Here is a 24,433-nt window from a genome sequence, read left to right as displayed (position 1 = left end):
CCATGAAGTGGGCGGGAAGTTGTTTTTGAAATCAGGTTCAGATCAAGTTTGCTTGTTTTCTTGTGTTCTTAAAGCCTAAAAGTAACTTACATTTAAATGTTGGGATTTTATTTAAATGTCTTTGTGGTTGGTAGCACTGCTTGTTTGTATTATTGTTATTATTTTCCCTTCGACAATATTCTCTACATCCTTTTCGTCCATTTTCTTTCGCTATGTTGTTGTATTTCTCACAAATAAATAAAAACAAAATTACACATTTGGTTGTTGTTTTAAAGACAAAACTTAATAATCTTTATTAAATAAATTTTTAAAAATTAATTGTTAACATTTTTAGGGTTTTTGTGGGATTATGCTTAACTACAGAGTGAGTCATAAATGTGTAAATTTTATTTGTTTTGTTGTTGTTGTTGTTGTAGCATTATATGTATTATTTACTTTCATCTCAAAAAGTTTTGTTTATTATTTTTCATATACATATATTGAATTTCTTCTCTAAGCGCCTCTTTTTTTGTATGTTGTGTTGTTGTTGTTAGAGACTTGACAGTATACAATATGAAATTTATCAGATGTCTTCATCTTCACGTTATTATCCGTTCTTTTTTTGAAATGGTTTTCTGTATCTGCTGACCATTCATGGTGTAACGTCAAATTCCAAAGAAAAAAAAATATTTTTTTTCCTTTGGGAATTTTTACCACCATCTTGGGTCTTGGTTAACATGATTTTGGGATTTCTTATCATTTGATATTCTATTTATATTGTTGAAAATTCTTCATATATATATCTTTCATTAGTTTTTTGTTTAGTATTATATATTTTATAATAGTAATACATAATTATTTTTGCATAACACTCAAAAAAAATATTTTTACATACATTTTTATTTGTGTGTAAAAAATGGCAGTTATTTGAATAGATTTTTTCCATTTTTAACTTTTTTTATTACAACATCGTTCTATTATATCATTTTAATATGCTCTATATACACAACAACACAACATTTTGGGCTTTTCTACATAGATTAATTCTAAAATGTATTTCCTTAAAAAAAAAAAAACAAAACACATCTGAATGCGTACTGTGTTTTTTTTTACAAATTGAAAATGTTAAACGAATGTCTTGTAATAATATGCAGAATTTAAAAATGCTGCAATTCATAATGTTTAATAGTTTGTAATTACCAGTGGGTATGATGTTCTAACAAGATGGCATCTCTAAAATACACACAAAAATTTTTTTTCTGATTCAATCACGAAATTAATTGATCCAATAATTTTTAAATTGAAATGTCTTCAGTTACAGAAATGATAGTATTAATTAAAAAATTAATTGATACTTTTAATTGTTGTGATTGATATTTGTTTCAATTACAAAATTTGTTGAATCAATTAAATTTTTAATTGAATATTTTTTACAACTCAATTAAGACTTTAATTGGAAAAAATTTCGTGATTTTTTTCTGTGCAGGTGACTACAATTTTTTGTATAAATTATTTTCCAAACATCATGTAGGCCTTTTAAATATTAACCCAATATCGTATTGGTAGGGTTTTTTGTCTTAATGGTTAAACAATATTCTGCAAATTTTGCAATACAAATATACAAAATATGGTTACTTCCGGTGGAAACGGAAGTTAACATTATTGACGTTATTTTTGTACAACTGTAACTACTTGTATTTGTATTATCAAGACAGCAGCTACCACTACTTGTGTTGTTAACTAGTAAAAGGTAATGTCACTTTTACAAAAAGAACGATTAGATTTCGCTTGTTGATTTAGCTATTTCAGTGATGCCATCTCAATATAAAGAAATGCAAAAATAGTCACTAGTCTTTCATAGAGTCACTTTGACACTTTATTGCCCCCCTTCGAAACCCTTAATACACACGCACATATGATTTCTCTTAGAATTCAACAGGAATTCAAACACTATTCGCTAAAAGCTTGTTGAATTCACATATTTGTGTGTAATTAGGTTATAAAACAATGATCATTGTACTAATGGTGTCAACCATAATGTGAATAAAGTCTTCAGGTGTATTTGTTTGTGAATTTTAGATCATATTGACCCATTTTCATAATCCGTAAAGCAAGATGTTAAAAATATCTTAATATATTATTGATGGTGATCAATATGAATAGATATTTGTAAGAGCAATTCGTATGCTATATTGAATATTCGCTTATACACAATTTTTTTTTCTAATTCAATCACGAAATTAATTGATCCATATAAATTTCTTAATTGAAATGTCTTCAATCACAGAAATGATATTATCAATTCAAAAATTAATTGAAAGTCAATTAAACAATTAATTGATCCAATTAAAAAAAGTTAATTGATACTATTAATTTTTGTGATTGATTTTTGTTTCAATTAAAAAAATTATTGAATCAATTAAATTTTTAATTGGAATTTTTTTAAACTCAATTGAAACTTTAATTGGAAAAATGTTTGTGATTTTTTTTTCTGTATACGCTAAAAGTAATTGTTTGAAAATATGAAATATCATGTTTGAGTTTTTTTTTTTAAATTTTTGTTCTTTGAAAATACATAAATTTGCATGTCCCAAAGATGTCTCTATGTGCCTATTTGTTTTGAATGAAATTGTAAAAAGAATGAAATTTTAAAATTTTTATTTTTTTTTATCAACTAGCAAATTTTATTCTTCACAAATTTAACATTTTCAATTTGATACATTTACTAAGAAGATTTATTACAAATTACAATATTTTTTCTTTTATTCTTTTCTTTCGCCAGATGATACTCATCATTTACACAAAATCAAAAAAAAATTATTATATATGGAATGTAATACTAGAGTCGCATACTAGATGTTATTAGTTGTACAAGTATAACTTTCAAATACATAATATTTTTTAATTATCTTAGAAATCCTTTAGCATTTAGAGCACTAGCGCGCAGTGTACGTAAAAAGACGTTTTGAGAATAATTTCACTTTATTGTTATTAGTTGTTTTTATTTAATACTTTAGCTGTTATATGCTGACTATTTTTTCACTTTATTATTTTTCTCAGTGGTAGGGGAGGAGCATTGGAAAGGAGGGATTCCATCTATTACACTAAAAAATAATTAAGGGAAATGGTATAATATTTATAATAAATGATTTAAAACAATTGAAACTAAATCAAAACAAAAAAATCTAAAGTTGACATTTTTTTGTGGTTTGGGAACACATATAGTTTTAATTTAAAATAATTTAAAAAATTTTGCATAATTTTACATTATTACAGTTAATGTGAGTGTGGTGGGTGTTTATTTTTTTTAATTTTTTCTTTCAGTGTAACCAAAAGCTTATCAAGCACAGTTGCATATTTGTTGTTCTTTGTAGTTTGTTTGTTTATTTGCTGTTTTGTTTACAAGAAGAAAAACAAAGTGTTTTTTTGGTTGTCAACAAAATAGTTAAAAATAAATATACATTCCCAGGAAATACATAGATTTTCAAAATTTTTTCAAAATCAATATGCTTTCAATGTAAAGTACATTGTAGAAGACATGTAGAATTCAAAAAAATCTCATGTGTTATGTATTTGCTGGGTTATGAATTTAGTATTTTTAAAGGTTTTCTTGTTTTAGGCTTTGTTTTATTTTTATTTTAAGGTTATTTTGTTTTCTTCAAGATGTGTGTGTGTGTGTATTTGTCTCTGTTGTTTTCTGTTTAGGTTTTTTTGTTTTGCTTTACTTAAATTATTTTTTTTATTTTATAATAAATTACTTATGTTTCATTTTTATTCATTTTTTGTTTTTAAGTAAAGAGGATTAGTTTTTCTTTTGTTTTTCCTTTTATGCATTATTCTCTAGACTTCTTAGCTTTGTTTGGTTTTTTATTTTATTTATTTACTTGAAAATTTCCTAAATAATGCTTTAAATATTTAAAAATCTACAATATTTTATAAATTTTTTTTGTTTTTGTTTTGTTATTAAGTAATTAGGTTTTTGTTGTTCATTTTAATGATTTCTGGGGGTTTCTTATTTCTTTATTTTGGTTTTGCTTAAATTTATAACAAATTTAAACAAAAACAATTGTGGTAATTGGTTGTTGTTCTATAATTTTCCATAAAATATTTACTAAACAGCATTGATGTTCGTTTCTGGTATTTGGTTTTTGAAAAATGTTATTTTTTTTGTATATGTCCTTTTGTGTCTGTTTGTATATGTATTTTTTTTATTAATAATGGAATAAGGAGGGGTCTGTATATTTTGGATTTAATTTTTTTTTATATATTTCAAAAAGATTTTCTTGATTATAACAGAGAGAGATTGAATTTGTTGAAAGTAAAGGGATCTGGGTTTGGGGGGTATTTCTTTTGATAAGTTTATTTTCTGCATCTGTTTAAATATTTACCAATTTTACAATAATTTCGCTTTTTTTAATACACAGTTATTAAATTTCTTTTCCAATAATTTTTCGCTGTGCTGATTTTCGATATTTTTTTTTTACAAAAACCCAAAAAAAAATTAAAGAAACCCAAGAGTATTGGAATAAAAATTATAAAAAAATACAAATATACCAAATAAATAAAACTAAGATAAAATTGTATTATCATTATTATTTTGGAATTTCAGCCAATCAGTGTGTTTGTTGTTGTTGTTGTCTTCTTTACCGCCTTCATCGTTCATACAAACAAAAACTTAACAAAATTTCGGAAATTATCTTGTCTCAAAAATTAAGCTTTTTTTGGTTAAACTTTTATTATTTGCTAAAGTTTTGTTTTCTTATATTTTTGCTATTTTTATTATTATTTTTGTTTGTTTTTGTTTTAGGTATGTTTTCATCATTTTTTTATAGTTTATTTTTTGCATCTTTGGTTTTTGCTGTAATTTTTCTTCATTTCGTTGCATTATTTACGGGATTTGAAATAATGCTTTGCGTTTTTTATTTTGGTATTACTTTATTTTTGTTTAGAATTTTTCTTACAGTTGTTCTGTTTGTTCTAATTTTTGCTTGTATTTTGCTGTTGCTTCTTCTTTTTTTTACTTAAAACCTTCCATATTTGCTGCTGTTGTTGTTGTTGTATTATTCATATCATTGCTGTTGTTCTGCTGTTTTTGTTGTTGTTGTTGCTGTTTGTTATCTTGATGCAGTTGAAGTTGATCTTGTGGTTGTTGTTGTTGATGTTCTTGAAGCGTTTGATCTTAATCAACCATCAACTCGAAGTGGACGGATCCTCTCCTTTCCGAACGATCGTGGTGAATATTACGTGCCCAAGCTTTGCATTCAATGTTGATTAAGACACCAGCTAAAAAGAATAAGAGAAAACAATCGTAAATTATGGTGATTGGTTTTATTGAGTTTTTTTTTCGGAAATCAAGAATTGGTCACATTTACAGAGGGCTTTAAAAAAAAAAAAATAAAAAAAAAATTAATTTAAAAGTGAACTAAATTTTATTAATATCTCGTTCATATAAATCACAATAATCTCTTATTGTGAATTGAGAAAATGTGAATTCACAATAATCCCTTATTGTGAATTGAGAATATGTGAATTTGAGTAGTAGAACGCAATACATACTAGGGCTGTTTTCTTTTAGCACTGGATACTCTAAAACAATCACAGAAAACAAGTGAAATCTTACATTTTTAATGCATGAAATGTCCAAACAGTAATAAATATTTACTGCTGCGATTATTTATGACACTGTACCACTTTGAATTTCATTTTATTCGATAAATTGGTCACAATAAATTACTCTTGTGAATCTCAAAAGCGTCACTTAATCAAAATACAATGTGGCAACACCGACGCGACTTGCAGCAGAGAGAATAAAGAGAACGAAAAGCGCTCTTCTACAAAAGCAACAAATGTCAACCGTATAGATGTCGCACAATGCCTTCAGCTTTGGTATTACAGACGTTGCGGTCGAAGCGCTGTTTTGATAAATTCTTTATAAAGGCATCGGCAGTTATAATTTCAAATTGTCTGTCAAAAAATTTAATAGAATGAAAGATTTATATAAAAGAACATTTGTTATTACAAAGTAGGTTCTAAATCCTATTTTCCTTACGTTTCGTAAAGCCAGCAGAGAACTGAACTGGGTGACGCCGACGCAAACTGTATGATATTTGAGAGAAGCGCCGACAAAAACTGCATGATATTAGAGAAATTTTCCTCATGACTGCCACCTACTGACGTATTTTCGTCCTCTTGTCTTTTTATTCTCTCTGCTTGCACTGATAAGATGTTCTGGATAGAACACCAGTGCAACTATGTTCTGGATAGCCCATACAAATGTTGCATACAGTGCTAAAAGAAAACAGCCCTACTACCAACGAAAACACCTTTATGACCTGTGAAAACTCGTTTTTCTATGTGAAACGCGATTTCGAACATAGTGTGAACATTTTCAAACCATGCCAACCATTTTTTGGATTTGGAGATAACTATCAAAATAAATCGGAGGTTGTTCGACAAACATTTCGGGATACCCCATCGATTTTCCGCTTCCGATGCAGACCTTTTGGGCAATTCTTAGAAAGCACCGAATTGGGCCATATTATGTGGAAATTTAAGTTTTGGACAATTAAATTTCGCAAAACAGAATAGAAAATCAATAAAAAAGTAAAAAAAAATAATAATAAAAGTAAAATAAAAAATTTAACACCCGACAGGGATTTAAAATTGTACCGTTTGACTTTTTCTTTTTTTTGTGCAAATTACGAGTAATTTTAATTTTTTGTTGATTTTTTAATGGGAAAAATATATTTGGGTTATGTTATGGTGCCAACAAGTGTTGCCAGTATTTTTCGGACTCTTGTCCTCAAAATGTGACGTTTTCATCTCCAAAAATCCCCAATTTAATTTAAAATTCTCCACAAAAATCCCCAATGAATTTATGGCAAGTTTTTTTTTTTTTTGAAACAAATAAAGGAATCGGTTCTGCTGTACAAAATTCATAATAATTTAAAAATTATTTAATTTGGATTGTTGACTTGTATTTAACTATATTTTTGGTTTTACTCGAGCTGGACTAAAACCAAAAATATAGTTAAACACAGGTCAACAATCCAAATTAAATAATTCTAAAATTATTATGAACAGCAGAGCCATTAATGAAAATAATTTAAAAATCGTACAAATATGCAATTTTTGTTATATCAGTTAGCGAGTTACAATAAGATGAACATTTCAAAACACAAAACCAGGAGACGGGTGCTCAAAATATCTTCCGTTAGAAGCCCTCATCAGAATTAATAATTGGTGTAAAGAGTCATCGAATTTTTATCTTATGCAAATCGTCTTCTAAATGCTCGAAAAATAAAAATGAGAGTTCGATCCATATGTGTATTTATGAATCAAAACCAAAGACAACACAATTTAGAAGATGGGAAATTGGTTTGCGTCATACCAAATGTTGCATAGACGGCGCTAGGTCCATACATGTTTTTAATTTCTTTTATTTGCATTTTTTAATGAAAAACTTAATGGAAAATTTTGAGCAATAAATTAAAAATTATATTTTCCCGTTTGTTCCAAGATATTTCCAACTCTTTTGGGGTTTTTTTCTGAAAAAAGTGCTTTGCCTTCATTTTGCCTGTACAGAATGCGCATTATTAAAATGTTACCAGCAACCTTAAAAAATGCTATCATTTCAGCGGGCAGAAAAATTCAAAGGAAACAGGGCAATCGCAGCACTCTCGTTTGTTGGCAGTGCGCAAAATGCCCGTAATTTGCCTCTATGCGTGGCGCTATTTTCACAACAGAATTCGAAGCATTTTGGCACTTTTGCCTGATTTTTTTTTTTAGAAAAGAACCTAAAAAGTACATTTTCCAGGCAAAATACAAAAAAGTGCGCATTTTTCACAAAAAAAAGAAAACGCCATTAATTTCTTTTTATTTGCATTTTAATGTGTCGAACCAAACGCGCAAACGACAAGTAGGGACCTAGCGTTTGTTTGATGTTCTCGGCAGCCAATTTCCCATCTTCTAAAATGTATTGTCTTTGATCAAAACTTAGTTCTAAATAGTCAAGAAATAACATTGGGCGATTCTATATGTATGGGATATAATTTCCAAGTCAGTGATATGCGCAGATGAGTTGGCAACACTTCGACCCGAGTCCTTATGTAATAATTTCACAAGGGTAAAAAAAATTCTTAGGAAAAACAAAGAGTAAATTGTAAAGTAGCTCTTAGGCCCCCAGATAAATGCCATGGAGTAAAGAGGAGGAACGTTTTTTTTTTATTTTTTTGAACATTCTCTGTACTTCTTTAAGCCCTCTTCCCCACAAAAATCCTCAAATTTGTGGAAACTTCCCACCAAATCCCCAAGTCCTCAACTTAAAAATTTCGTCCCCATCCACGAAAAAATATCCCGGATACGGGGAAAAATCACGTGGGGAAATATGTAATTGAAATTATTTTATTGCGATAGGCAATATTAGCTAAAAGAGTATAGAAAAATATTTTTGTTTTTTTACTTTTTTTTTTAATTTCTTCATTCAAATTCTAAAGCAATGCAAGGAACAACTTCTAAAGCAATGCAATCGAAAAATGGAGTACTTCCGTCCTAAAATAAGTCCATCTTAAATTCATTGGAGATGATCTAAGTTTGCACTACTTCCGGATAACAAATTGGGAATCCAAATTACATTTTTGGAAGCTTTGTTTTCGTTGGGTACATATGGATCAAATTTTCGTATTTGAAAAAAATGTTCTTTTTTTAAATACATACTTTCTTTCTCCTTTATTTCTTACAATAGTAAAGAAAACCAAACTAAGTGCTGACTGTAAGCAGGTCATATTAGGCCAATCAACTTTCTTGTTGAGAAATGTGTGACTCATAGCTGATACATTAAATAATGGTGACCCCCTCTACAAATATTGTTTTGTAGGGCAAAAAATGGTTTAGATTGTTTCCATTCAGTCTTTTTGTATATGGTCGCTCCTACCTCACAAAACATCCACACCACACCTTTAGTCCTCATAACAATAAGGGTTGGTTTTTATCTACTTCATCGTACAGTGGTCTCAAATCTAGGAAAACCGTCATATCTTTGAGACACACCAAATGTTCTTTTATCTTATGGTATATGATAGATATGTTGGAAATTTATTCAATAACATTTATATCAAGCAGTATGGGTCCCATTGTCATGTGTTATTTAGAGAAATGTTCGAAGACAAGAGTTTTCAACCTTAATTCTTTAGGTATGAGTTACAGTAGCAACGATGATAAATGCAAAAGGCAATGAATGAAAAAGGTCATATAACATTTTGGTGTTTTCAAAAGCTTAATATTTATTCTAAATTTTAGTATATTTTTGTACAAATTTCATCTGCACTAATTTCTTGTTTTCGTAGATATGATAATACCTGTATGATTTAATAATGTAATAGCGATGAACGGTATGATGATAATACAGGTAAAAAACGAACCAAAAGTGCAAAATCAAGATATGTCTTTTCTAAGTAAAACGCAATGGGAGCCGCATTTACGCACGCTGATAACCTACGCAAATCCTCGATATTTGCGGTAATTAACCCTTTTGGAAGTTCTTCTAAAGGCACAACTTTAAAAGCACTTCCAAAAATGTCCTCCCGAAGATGTTCTTAATTTTAACTACACCGAAAAAAATATTGACCTATATGGAAGATTATGCAACTTAAATTTTAGGACTCGAAATTTACGCAATGCTAAGGACATAATTCTTTAAAATAATGACATTTTAATTAAAAGAAAGTTTATAATCCTTGCTTCAAAATTTTTTTTTCATTAAATTTAGGACACAAATCTTGAAATTTTGCGTCCCTCTGTTGAAGTTGTAGATCTTTGGAGTAAGGCAAATGTTCCTTAAAATAAATAAAAACATTTTTAATTTAAAGAAATCGTCTTTAACTCAACTGATATATTGAATTTTTATATTTAAGATAAAACGTTTCAAATATAGGCTAAGACTTATTTTAAGGATTTGCATCTTTGGTTTTTGCATCTTTGGTTTTCTTAGCATTAAGAAAACAGTTCTTACTTTGAAGTACTTGGCATAATTTGGATTTTGAAACTGGGATTTGTTTGTACATGAATACCTTCATTAATATATCGCAAACAGAGAATAAAAATTCGATGAATGAGATCTGTATCCAATTTTAATTTTTTCGATCCTAGATTTAACGCCAGGGAGATTCGTAAAAAATGTCTTTATTTTAAGCAATCCTTAAAGGAAGGTCAAACTCCTTGAATCCAAGTAAACTTTTTTTTGAGTGTACACAGGGAGTTCTTTTAATTAAATTTTTTTATAAATCAATTTTTTTCATAAAATTTTTAAGGGTAATTTTAGCTTTTTTGTTTCAAATAGGTTAAAACAGAATAAGAATTAATAAAATGATTACTTAAAAAAATTATTTAAATATATAAAAAATATTTATTTGGAAAAATATTAAACATTTTTTTAATACACATCTAAAACACTGACTTGGGATCACACCTTAAGAAGTCATGCAAATTCAGTGCAACGGCTGTTGAAATGGTGGACATCCGTCCTATGACAAACCCATGTTAAATTCATCGCATATGCGCATATTTTCCACTGCTTCCGGATGCAAAAAACATTTTCACTACTTTTTTGGCTACGCTTTTTTACTGGGAAGGTATAGTAGAAAATCGATTAGCCAATGAGCAGACTTCGCCCTTCTAGGCGCCAAAAAGTGACAGTCAATATACCGGCCATGTTCAACGGCTTTGAATTAATAAATTTTTCTATTTTATCGATATTTTTCTAGCAATTTTGTGACCACAATGAGGTGATGTAAATGGTCTTAAGGAGAGCAAAAATTTTTCCATTTGACCGATTTTGATAATCTATATATTTTGTTCATTTGTAAATTTCCTAGATGGTTCGTTCGTCGCAAAACCCTTTAAGTTTATTCTTGTATTTAAATAGGATTTGGCTTTACTCTGACAATGATTATCGCATGTGAAATGCTTTGAATGGTTATGAGAAGAACATGAAAATGTACACTAAGCTGTATACACACAAAAAAATAAAATACGAATTTGTACATAAATTTGTACATTTTTATAAATTTATGGAATTTTTCATAAAAAATGTGTACACTTATATAATGTGTTGTGTTCATAATACTTGTTATGAAATTATGAATTTTTTAATAATATGTAGAGACGGTTTCATAAAATTAATGAAATTTTACTTAATATATCGAAAATACTGGTTGTCTCTTAGCGTGAGAGTTACTCTCATATGCATACAATACAATCATATAATACGAGACAAAAACCGAAACGTAACGTTTTGAAGGCAACACGTGATTTTGTTGTGTTTGAATTTTTCAGTACAGTTTGAGTCGCTGTCACAATTCGAAGATTATTTATTGCTTTAGAAAGAATTGACGAAAAAACAATATTAACTGGAAGCGTTGGTGCTCATGTTTATTATTAATATAAAATATTATAAAACTATGTTCTTTGCTGGCTAATGCGGGTTTTAATAAATTGGTTCATACATTTTGACCAATTATGCAGGCATTAACAATCAGGGGAAAAAATTTAAAAGAAAAGTTACATATAATGCATGACGTTTTTAGTATATATTATGTAAAAGTACATATTTTTCAATGACAAAAATATGTATACTTCGTTTATAATATTAAAAATTACATTCATATTATGTACACATTCATAGTCAATGAAAACCTGTATTTTTTATTTTATGAATTGTTTTCATATAATTTATGAATCCCGTGTTTGGAAAATTTTTGTGAACACTATTCATAAACTAAATGTATTATTTTTTTGTGTGTATGTAAGATAATTTATTTTTTAATGAATTAAACTTAAGCGAAGTGTCAATATACTCGTAACCGAGACCCATACGGACTTCTTCTGATATGTGCTGAAACCAATTTAAGGTTGCTATCTTCGATCATGGGGTAAAAATAAATGCCGCATGTTACCCGCAAAAAATAATTCTTTCCTCCCAAATGAAATTTTAGACAAACAATGTTCGTTTCTCATTTGCTTTTTGCTTTAAGGAAGTTTATATATTTTTGTATTGAAAAAATAAAAATTTTGTAACAAACGAATTTTTTTGGTGATAAAAGTTTAAAATTTTCGAAGGAATTCAAAAAACTCTAACAGAAGAAAAACGTGTCCAAACGTTTTTTTTTCTATGCGTGTATTTGGAAAAGTCTTGAAGACAGTATTGAAGCCCAGACAAACATTTTGGCCGAAGACCCTGGACATTCCAGCAGGACTTGGTCAAAAATGAGGGTCTTCACTCCGCAAGGAACAGCAAATTTTGGAGAGTAAGGTTGGAATTAAAAATTTCAAAGTGAGTAAGGTAAAGGCCGGTATTATGTTCATTCTTGCGAAAAAAAAAATTTATAGAAACCATTTTTTCACACATAGAAAGCGGTGTTTATTTTGGTAACAGGGAGAGCTATTTAACAGGGAGCGATATTGAATTAAGTTGGTGTTTGCTGCTTGCTATTACAAAATTAACATTTTATTTTTACTTGGGCAATTGATCTGCTACTCCTTTGATCCTTTGTATATTTTCGGAACAAAAATATGATCTGTGTTTGCGTTATAAACCCACACAAATAGTTTTAATAAATAAATTATTTCTTAATTCACATTGCAAATGGCGCCATGCTATACACGCCAGTTTTTCAAATCGAAAGAAAAAACAAAGTACCACAAATGGAAAAAATTTCGCTAGTTTTTCGCATTTTTTGATTTTGTATGGGATTTCGCAGAGGAAATCGAACATAGTACCGGTCTTTAGGTTGGAATTAAAAATGTAAGTAAGTAAGGTTGGAATTAGAAATGTCAACACCGCCGTCTTGTCGGGAATGAGCCAAAATACCGCAGAGCCATATTCGTGCAGTGATGTCTTTGTCTGCCATTTGCACACTGAAAAAAGCTTACCCGGTTTACGAGTAAAGGTGAGTATTAAGTTCGAGTTTAGCCGCTAAAATCGTAATTTTTTCACTAAAGTGAAAACTAAATCAGTAAAAAAAGCCACAAAATTAAACGCAATTGTTGCAGATTTCATTATAACTTGATGGGTAATATCCAAAAACAAATTTTCACAAAGTTTGTATTCCATAAAAGGGATTATTAACGAAAAGTAATCGATTTTAGAGGCTAAACTCGAACTTAATACCCACCTTAAGACGCAATTCACTTTGAAATTTAGGTTTTGCGTAGTTGAACCCGGACACAAATTTTAATTTATCACTTTTTCTGTCTGTTGTTCTCATTTTATAACATAATAAACGTCTTAAACGCAACTGAAAATTCGAAATTCATACTCGCCTTCAAGTATAAATTATGCCATTTTTCAAGTAAAACATGTCTTTTCAAATAAGGTTTTGAAGGACGCCTTCTAGTTTTGAACGCTTTTTAATTTGGTAGTTAAGACACAAAAAGTCAGCGAATTTAAAGATAATTTTATTCTTTTTGAAGAATTTTTGTAATGATTAAAGGCACGTCGACCTTAGTACAACAAACTTTTCTTTCATGTAAATATATCTAATTTAGAGTTGATTCACCTAACTATAAAGACAAAACGCCCACAATGAAAATTTTGTAAACTTTTGGTCAAGTATTAAATTTTTGTATCAGAGAAATGTGTCTTCTATCTTAGTCAAAAATGGCATTCTTGGACATGCAAATGATTATAGAATTGAATGTTATATCCTACATTTTTTGCTTTTCAACAATAAAATGAAAAAAAAATCAAAGTATAGCGTTTTACTTTCTTGTATCACATACACTGAAAAAACAGTAAACCCACTATGAAAAAAAATTTTGGTTAATTTTATAAAACTTTGATTACTTTTAGAAAATTTTAACTAAACAGTACTACAAGCGCTGACATCACATCGATATCACAAAACTAAGTAAATATTTTTCGAAAATTTCAAAAAAAATTATTAGACATAATTATTTTTTTGGCATTTGTTAAAGAAAATTTTGTAGTTTGAAGGAAAAAATTTGAATTCAAAATTGCAAGAATGTCATTAGTGCCATGTGAAGTTCAAGATAGGCGTATTTGTAGTAAGATTTGCAAATTTAAAGAAATAATAAACTATTTTGTGAGAAGTACGAATTTAGTAAATCTTTTTTGCGTACTAACGTACGCAAATAATTATTAGAGCAAAGGAAACTTTTTCCAAACATAATAATTCCATGAACTGAAATAAAGTTAAATTGGCTTTAGTGAAATAGAGTGTTCACTTTTTTCTGGAGTGTATCACCCAGTATGTAGCAATTTCCTTTTGTTTCTTCCTTTTTTTATTGCAGTATTAAATTAATCGTTTTGTAGTCAACGGTTTATATGCATGCTACAACGTGACATATTAACCTGATTCTTTTTGCCACGAATTGTTAACCATTGTTAGTGTACCACCAAACAACAATGAACCAACCCCTCCATGCTTCTTCATTCACTGGGATCGTTTAACAATTGTTTTCCGTTGTGTTTAACATTTTATTTAAATACCACTTAAGTTATTATTCTTCTTTTTTTTAAATAGAAGTACTATGCGTTTCATTCATACACATAAAATTATTAAACTGAGAAGATTTAATAGATCCTTGGGAAATAGTTACACGCTTGTTTTTTGTTTCAATAACTAGAGTAGAAGAATTATACGCTTAAATAAATATAACTAGTATGAATTGTCTTATATAGTTTTCTATATATTTTAATAGGAAGTATTTATTTGCATAATGTAGGTATACCATAAAACATAATTGGGGAAAAAGTACAAAGCATTTTTTAGTCTTATTGAACATAATAATGATGTGAACATAATAATGATTAAGTGGATTTTGTTTTTATTTTAGAAATTTTGCATTATCTAGTAACCAACTAAGAGGAAACCTTTTAATTTCCTAAGTTTTATGGTCATTAGCAAGTAAATAACTTAACCATCACTACCGGGCGTTTGAAATTTTTTTTTGGATAAAGCTATGGTGGTATAGGTTAAATTTATGTTGTACACTCAAAAAAAAAAAAAAAATACTTGAATTTTAAAGATTTTGACCCTTCCTTATATTTATATTATTGCAATATAATCCACCCTGAAATTCATCATGTATCTCGTTTATATTTCAAAGCACGATGTGTGAAAAAAATATTTACGTGATATTACACTCAAAAAAGTGAACTCTCTATTTCACTAAAGCCAATTTAACTTTATTTTACTTCATGGAATTATTATGTTTGGAGAAAGCTTCTTTGACTCTATTCTTGCAAGAATGAACTCCAATTTTTTCCTTCGAACCAGGGCTGTGGAGCCGGAGTTTTGGAGTCGGAGTCTGAAGATTTTGCTGGAGTCGGAGTCGTAAAAATTTTGCCCGACTCCGACTCCGGCTAAACCAAATTTTTTAAAACACTTCACATTTTTGTAACTAAGCAAGTTTTTACGCAAATTAGTTTCCATTGCGTTATTCATTCGATCAATGTACAGCATGATTGTAAATGAAAATCAACTTCCAATTACGGCTATCTTTTTATGTTTCCTAGAATGTTAGACTAGCAGATGGGCTGGATCGATCCATTTTAATGCCCATATCAATTTATTTGAAATATTTCGAACAATCGAAATTATTTATTTTTATTTTTATTTTATTTTAAGGCCATATACATATGTGGAATATTGACAGAAAATTTTTTCAAAGTTGTTTTTTTATAGAAAATTTTGTCAAAATGTTATTTCTATAAAAAATTTTGTCAAAATTTTATTTCTATAAAAAATTTATTCAAAATTTTATTACTATAGAAATATTTTTTTCTATAGAAAATTTAGTCAAAATTTTATTTCTATAGAAAATTGAGTAAACAATTTTGTTTCTATAGAATATTTTGCAAAATTTTATTTCTATAGAAAATTTTGCAAAATTTTGTTTGTTACACAAAAATTTTTTTCAAAATTTTATTTCTATAGAAAAATTTGCCAAAATTTTATAGTAATAGATTTTTTATTAGAAAATTTGGTTAAAATTTTATTTCTATAGAAAATTTTGTAAAAATTTTATTTCTATACAAAATTTAGTCAAAATTTTGTTTCTGTAGAATATTTTGCAGAATTTTATTTACTACACAAAATTTTTTCTAAAATTGTATTTTTATTGATAATTTTTTCAAAATTTTATTTCTATAAGAAAAAATTGTCAAATTTTATTTCTATAGTAAATTTTCTCAAAAATTTTTTTCTTACTGATGCTCACTGATACTCACTGCTATAAAAAATGTATTCAAATTTTTATTACTACAGAAAATTTTTTTCTATATAAAATTTAGTCAAAATTTTATTTCTATAGAAAATTTAGTCAAAATTTTGTTTCTATAGAATATTTTGCAAAATTTTATTTCTATACAAAATTTTGCAAAATTTTGTTTGCTACACATTTTTGTTTTAAATTGTATTTTTATTGATAATTTTTTCAAACTTTAATTTCTATAAACAATTTTGCCAAATTTTCTTTCTATAAAAATTTTATTCAAAATTTTATTTCTATAGAAAATTTTGCCAAAATTTTATTTCTATAGAAAATTTAGTCAAAATTTTATTTCTGTAGAAAATTTTGCAAAATTTTATTTACTAGACATAACTTTTTCCAAAATTGTATGCTCACTGATACTCACTGCTAAGTCGAAAACTCGAGCATAATTGGCTCGACTCCACAGCCCTGCTTCGAACTACAAAATTTTCTTTAACAAGTGAAAAAAATTAATTATGTCTAATAAATATTATAATATAAAATAAAAATATTTTCTTATATTTGTGATATCGACGTGATGCCATTTTCTAAAATTTACCAAAAGTTTTCTTCCTTGTGGGTTCACTGTTTTTTTCAGTGTAAAGATTACGCTACCTATATTTTAGGACAAAATATTAAGGACATATTTCTTTAAAATATTGAAATTTTAATTAAAAATTTTTTTATTAGATTTAGGACACAAATTTTGGAAATTTGCTTCCCTCCGTTAAAGCCGTATGTCTTTGAACTAAGGCAATTTTTGCTTAAAGTAACGAAACAAAGTTTTGATTTAAAAATATTGTCCTTAAATTAACTTAATATTTAGATTTAGATAAAAATGTATCAAATATATACTAAGACTTATTTTGAGGATTTAGAATTTTTTACTTTGAATTATCCGTTATAATTTGGATTTTTAAAACTTTTATTTGTACGTGAATAGCCTTATTTATATACCGCGAAAAGAGTATGAAAACTCGGTAAACGAGATCTGTATACTAATTTTAATTTTATCTATCCTAGATTTAAAGACAGATAAGTCGCTAAAAATGTCTTTATTTTAAAGAAGCAGTATCTTTGGCTCGGAAACAATATTAAAATCCTTAAGGGAAGATCTAAATCTTTGGATCCACGTAAACTTTTTTTGAGTGTAGTTAAATACCTGAATATCTATAGGAAATTTTTAGAAATTTACAGAGTAATTATTTTGTGGTGACAGACGTTTATGTAAAACATTGTCAATATTACTAATTCTTTGTTGAATTTCCGAATGATTCGAAAGCGATATGTTGCGATATTCGGAATTTTTTTGTTTTGTCTTTGATTAGAACCTTAAATGAAGTTGTATTGAAGACCGAGAATATCTCGATTTTTTTTGTTATAATATAAATAAATTCTTGTGAATTGCGATTACGAATATCGCAGCATTATCAGCTTAAAGAACAAGATTTTAAATTAAAAACGTGAATGGTAAAATTCTGTTTAGTCAAATATTTGGAAAAACCGGGTTGACATCACTCTCTCATTCACAAATATATTGGTGAATGGCTTTCAAACACATATTCACAATAATAGTTTGTGAATTCACATCAAAGACAATATACGTAGGAAGATGGGAAATAGACCTTATACGGTGTTAGGTTCATACTTTTCGTTTATCGAACCAAACGCGTATTGACATAGCATTAAAATGCGAATAAAAAGAAATTAAGTGCAGGAAATTAATTTCCATAAAGGGGAAAATGTAATTTTTTGTTGTTTTCTAAAATTTAACATTGTTTCATTAAGAAAATTAAGTCTTTCATTTAAAAAAATAAAAACGTAAAAAAGAAAATTACAAACATGTATGGAACTAACACCGTCAATGCAACATTTGGTGTGACGCATGCCAATTTCCCATCTTCCTACGTATATTATCTTTGATTAACATTGAGTGAATAGTGTTGTCGGTACATGCTTTATAAAATGAGTCAGGTAATGTCACCTCTATAAAAACAAAATATTTGTCAATATTTACACATTTAGCGACCTACTTCATATTCTAGGGAATAATGCGCTTTACAGACTATCAGTTATTCCGGACGACAGTGCTCGTGTCGAACATATCCCATATATTGTGCACATTATAAGTTAAGTCCGAAGGCATAATCGATACTGCTGCATGTTTATGGGAGCGATAACACATTTACCGATTATTTAGTCATCGCCGACAAGTCGTATCAATCCGACACACTGTAAGATTCTTAACAAACACCGACATTCCGTCCGGAATAACTGATAGTCTGTAAAGCGCATGAAACACAGCTAAATAATAATTATAAGATTTTTTATCGACTATAAATACTAACATGATATCGAATGATCAGTTCTAAATGCTTAAACAGAATCGTAGAATCGTTCACTAAATAATTGGTAATTTTTATGATTTAATTAAATAAATTGATATTTGGACCAATCCTTGTAATTTTTGGAAACAACTAAGCAAATGTCAATACTTACTTTCAACGGTAAATTGCACAGCAACAATGGGTGGTATATAACCTTCAATATTTTTGAATGGGAAATAGAACCAAGGGAAACCCATGCGAGGATAGTAGTCACGGGCCTTAATATTTTCAACATCAGCCGGGTTTTCACCTTCGCACGATACCCAAACAACATTAGTCTGAAATATATGATGCAAAATAAGAATTTTTAAAAAGGTAAGAAAAAAAAGATCCAAAAATAGTAAAAATAAATAAAAAGGGTTTACACAACAATTTTTCCGAACAAAAGTAGTAAATGTTTTTTTTTTTCCCCAAAATAATAGAAAACAAATCAATCCAACTTATCTTGGTCTATGTTTACGGAGAAAACATTTAATTGTACTATTTTACATTTACAGATAGCTGTTTTTTTTTGACATTCAGCATTTAAATTTTTACTATTTTTACCGTATTTTTAACAATTTTTTTATTTTTTACTCCGAGAGAAATTCGGACATATAGCTCAGTTAATACTAATAATTGAATTAATATTTGAAAAGTAAATTTACCATAATAACTAATATGCTATTAAAACATTAAAAAACATTAAATATTTATGATCGCATTCACTCACCTCATGTGGTCTCAAACTATTCTTTTCTGTGATGTGTCGTTTCAACTCAGCGGGCATATGGTCTGGCACTGTTTTTGTGTCGTTGTAAATTTCAGGAACCCAGTTGTAGATCTTGAAGAAAAATAAAAAATAAATGGTTATTGAATAAAGATTCCTAAACGAACACGGGTATAATTGATTTATCTTCTAAAGGCTTCAATAGCAGATAAAAGAATCTCCAAAATAGGTGCGTCTGCTAAGCTCGTAACCAGAGAATGAAGCGGTCAATTTGCGTCTCCGCTTTTAGCTGCTACCGACTTCGGATCACGGTTGCCACTCAATCCAAAAATAATCTACCAAAATTTGAGGAAAATTTTAACAAAAAACTACCAAATAAAAAATTATTTTGCAGTATTCTATTTCTATAGAAAATTTTGTCAAAATTTTATACCTAGAGAATATTTTGTCAAAATTTTATTTCTATAAAAAATTTTATCAAAATTTTATTTCGATAGAAAATTTTGTCAAAATTTTATTTCTATAGAAATTTTTGTAAAATTTTATTTCTAGAATAAATTTTGTCAAAATTATATTCCTAGAGAAAATGTTGTCACAATTTTATTCCTAGCGGAAATTTTGTCAAAATTTTATTCGTAGAGACTATTTGTCAAAATTTTATTTCGATAGAAAATTTTGTCAAAATTTTATTCCAAGAGAATATTTTATCAAAATTTTATTTCTATAGAAAATGTTGTCAAAATTTTATTTCTATAGAAAATGTTGTCAAAATTTTATTTCTATAGAAATATTTTGTCAAAATTTTATTTCTATAGAAAATTTTGTCAAAATTTTATTTCTATAGAAAATTTTGTCAAAATTTTATTTCTATAGAAATTTTTGTAAAATTTTATTCCTAGAATAAATTTTGTCAAAATTATATTCCTAGAGAAAATGTTGTCACAATTTTATTCCTAGAGGAAATTTTGTCAAAATATTATTCGTAGAGACTATTAGTCAAAATTTTATTTCGATAGAAAATTTTGTCAAAATTTTATTCCTAGAGAATATTTTGTCAAAATTTTATTTCTATAGAAAATGTTGTCAAAATTTTATTTCTACAGAAAATTTTGTCAAAATTTTATTTCTATAGAAAATTTTGTCATAACATTTTGACAAACTTAGAAAAATAGAAAATTTTGTCAACATTTTATTCCTATAGAAAATTTTGTCAACATTTTATTTCTATAGAAAATTTTGTCAAAATTTTATTTGTTTAGGAAATTGTGCCAAACTTCTATTTCTACAGAAAATTTTGTAAAATTTTATTTTTACAGAAAATTTTGTAAAATTTTATTCCTAGAATATACTTTGTCAAAATTTTATTTCTAAAGAAAATTTTGTCAACATTTTATTTCTATAGAAAATTTTGTCAACATTTTATTTCTATAGAAAATTTTGCCAAAATTTTATTTGTATAGGAAATTTTGTCAAAATTTCATTTCTACAGAAAATTTTGTAAAATTTTATTTTTATAGAAAAATTTTGTAAAATTTTATTCCTAGAATACACTTTGTCAAAATTTTATTTCTATAGCAAAATTTGTCAAAATTTTATTTTTATAGAAAATTTTGTGAACATTTTATTCTCGGAAAAATTTTGTCAAAATTTTATTGCGAGAGAAAACTGTTATTTCTATAGAAAATTTTGTGAAAATTTTATTTCTATACTAAATTTTATCAAAATTTTATTTCTATAGAAAATTTTGTCAAAATTTTATTGCGAGAGAAAACTGTGTCAAAATTTTATTTTTATAGAAATTTTGTCAAAATTTTATTTCTATAGAAAATTTTGTGAAAATTTTATTTCTATGCTAAATTTTATCAAAATTTTATTTCTATAGAAAATGTTGTCAAAATTTTATTTCTAGAGAATATTTTGTCAAAATTTTTTTCCTAGAGAATATTTTATCAAAATTTTATTTCCAGAGAAAATTTTGTCAAAATTTTATTTCTATAGAAATATTTTGTCAACATTTTACTCCTATAGAAATATTTTGTCAAAATTTTATTCCTAGAGAAAATTTTGTCAAAATTTTATTTCTACAGAAAATTTTGTAAAATTTTGTAAAATTTTATTCCTAGAATATACTTTGTCAACATTTTATTTCTAAAGAAAATTTTGTCAACATTTTATTCCTATAGAAAATTTTGTCAACATTTTATTTCTATAGAAAATGTTGCCAAAATTTTATTTGTATAGGAAATTTTGTCAAAATTTCATTTCTACAGAAAATTTTGTAAAATTTTATTTTTATAGAAAAATTTTGTAAAATTTTATTCCTAGAATACACTTTGTCAAAATTTTATTTCTATAGAAAATTTTGTCAAAATTTTATTTTTATAGAAAATTTTGTAAAAATTTTATTCTCGGAGAAAATTTTGTCAAAATTTTATTGCGAGAGAAAACTGTGTCAAAATTTTATTTCTATAGAAAATTTTGTCAAAATTTTATTTCTATAGAAAATTTTGTGAAAATTTTATTTCTATACAAATTTTTATCAACATTTTATTTCTATAGAAAATTTTGTCAAAATTTTATTCCTAGAGAATATTTTGTCAAAATTTTTTTCCTAGAGAATATTTTGTCAAAATTTTATTCCTAGAGAATATTTTGTCAAAATTTTTTTCCTAGAGAATATTTTGTCAAAATTTTATTTCTAGAGAAAATTTTGTCAAAATTTTATTTCTATAGAGATATTTTGTCAAAATTTTATTCCTAGAGAAAATTTTATTTCTATAGAAAATTTTGTCAAAATTTTATTCCTAGAATATACTTTGTCAAAATTTTATTCGTAGAGAAAATTTTGTCAAAATTTTATTTCTATAGAAAATGTTGCCAAAATTTTATTTGTATAGGAAATTTTGTCAAAATTTCATTTCTACAGAAAATTTTGTAAAATTTTATTTTTATAGAAAAATTTTGTAAAATTTTATTCCTAGAATACACTTTGTCAAAATTTTATTTCTATAGAAAATTTTGTCAAAATTTTATTTTTATAGAAAATTTTGTAAAAATTTTATTCTCGGAGAAAATTTTGTCAAAATTTTATTGCGAGAGAAAACTGTGTCAAAATTTTATTTCTATAGAAAATTTTGTCAAAATTTTATTTCTATAGAAAATTTTGTGAAAATTTTATTTCTATACAAATTTTTATCAACATTTTATTTCTATAGAAAATTTTGTCAAAATTTTATTCCTAGAGAATATTTTGTCAAAATTTTTTTCCTAGAGAATATTTTGTCAAAATTTTATTCCTAGAGAATATTTTGTCAAAATTTTTTTCCTAGAGAATATTTTGTCAAAATTTTATTTCTAGAGAAAATTTTGTCAAAATTTTATTTCTATAGAGATATTTTGTCAAAATTTTATTCCTAGAGAAAATTTTATTTCTATAGAAAATTTTGTCAAAATTTTATTCCTAGAATATACTTTGTCAAAATTTTATTCGTAGAGAAAATTTTGTCAAAATTTTATTTCTAGAGAATATTTTGTAAACATTTCATTCCTAGAGAAAATTTTGTCAAAATTTTTAAAATTTTATTTCTATAGAAAATTTTGTCAAAATTTTATTCCTAGAGAATATTTTGCCAAAATTTTATTTCGATTTAAAATTTTGTCAAAATTTTATTTCTTTGGAAAACTTTGTCAAAAGTTTAATTCGATAGAAAATTATGTCAAAATTGAAAATTTATTTACCTCTTAGATCGTTTGCAAAATCTACCAAAACATCAAGAATATTACCAATCTATCAAACAGTAAAAAATATACCATTCTACCAACTGTGGCAACCGTGCTTCGGATACATTCAATTACTTTTTTTAATGGATAATTAACCGGAGCCAAAAAAGAGGCGACTTCATTTTCTGATCATAAAGCAACATGCTTATCTAAACAGCTGATTACAAACTTGTTTTCAATAATCTTAAATATTTACAGAACATTTCTACATAAAACATAGACCAAGGAAGGTATAGACAACGAAAGTGAAATCACAGCGGTGTAGTTTGTCTGCACACCGTAGATGGCTCCTTTTCGTCTGCAATTGAGTGATTTTTTAATTTGGCTTTAATTTGTTTTCTTTCCTTTGTTTTCTTGATGAAACACCAAATATTGTAAAAGCATATAAAATTCTATACATTCACACCTTTTTTGTAATGCAAATTGACTGATTTGAACGGTAATTCTCGTTTTCCAAAAGGAAATTGAGTCACTTGACTGCGCAATTGAGTGGAATGACTGCGCACTGCAAATGAACAAAACCATGGTGAATAATCAAGGTATGTCTCTATATTTTCTTGGTCTATGCATAAAATTGTAGTCAGCTGTTTTTGGCATTGCAACCTTGCTACATTACATTATGCCTTACGTACTTACCTTGTTCAACTTAAGGAATATGCAGGGTCTGGCAACATTGTAGCCAAAGTTATTTTCCTCAGTGCATGGAGCAAATTGGGACCTATCAATGCCGCAAACTTTGCCAGCTGGAGGTGGGTTTTCAAATGAGCAGTTTACTTGATTTCCCTTTGGTTGATCTTCATAGGCTATATGATAGAAGCGTCGTATATAAAATTATATTAGAATCGTTGATATTTAATATGCTTTTATTTAAAATTATTCAAAATAAAACTAGCATTCAGTATTAGCTTTGGTTTTATCTAGCCATATACTTAGGTAGGGATTTTCGGCTTTAAATTTTCACAAAAATCTTTATACTTACAAAATGAAACCGCTTTTGTAATCAAAGCGTTATAATAACATCGAAAAAATATATAAATTTAACATATAACAAATTATTCCCCATAAATCAAACATAAAAAAAAATATGGCATCAAACATTTATAGTTGCAGTCTTGTTACACAGGAAAAAATCTGATTCTATAATCACAAATAACATAAATTTTGATAATGGATTTTTTTTATGACAGGCGTTGCAACGTTTGTCTCCAATCGTTTTAATTTGCTTTTGGAAGAATATTTTTAGAGTCAGAATAAAACGTTGTTTGTTTAAAATTTCGTTCGCCAGAAAAGAAAACTTTTCTATTTG

The 24,433-nt window shown here is 27.0% G+C and overlaps 1 protein-coding gene across 5 annotated transcripts in view; it reads right to left on the bottom strand.

Moving 5' to 3' along the window:
• Window positions 1-256: 256 nt before the first annotated feature.
• The window catches only part of nrv3 (sodium/potassium-transporting ATPase subunit nervana 3), an 87,524-nt gene continuing 63,347 nt past the window's right edge, over window positions 257-24,433 (bottom strand). For 4 of the 5 annotated variants that reach the window (XM_075293288.1, XM_075293289.1, XM_075293291.1 and 1 more), the window contains exons 5-9: window positions 24,107-24,118; window positions 23,764-23,930; window positions 19,351-19,461; window positions 18,751-18,916; window positions 257-5,262 (exon numbers count right to left, since the gene is read on the bottom strand). In XM_075293288.1, the coding sequence (XP_075149403.1) occupies window positions 5,159-5,262; window positions 18,751-18,916; window positions 19,351-19,461; window positions 23,764-23,930; window positions 24,107-24,118 (560 nt within the window). In that variant the 3' untranslated portion in view covers window positions 257-5,158. The remainder of the gene's footprint in view (window positions 5,263-18,750; window positions 18,917-19,350; window positions 19,462-23,763; window positions 23,931-24,106; window positions 24,119-24,433) is intronic. The other variant, XM_075293292.1, reaches the window with a different exon arrangement.

Source organism: Haematobia irritans, chromosome 2 (assembly GCF_050003625.1).
Source record: "Haematobia irritans isolate KBUSLIRL chromosome 2, ASM5000362v1, whole genome shotgun sequence".
NCBI classification, from domain to species: Eukaryota; Metazoa; Arthropoda; class Insecta; order Diptera; family Muscidae; genus Haematobia; species Haematobia irritans.
This window is presented reverse-complemented; position numbering and strand designations above follow the sequence as displayed.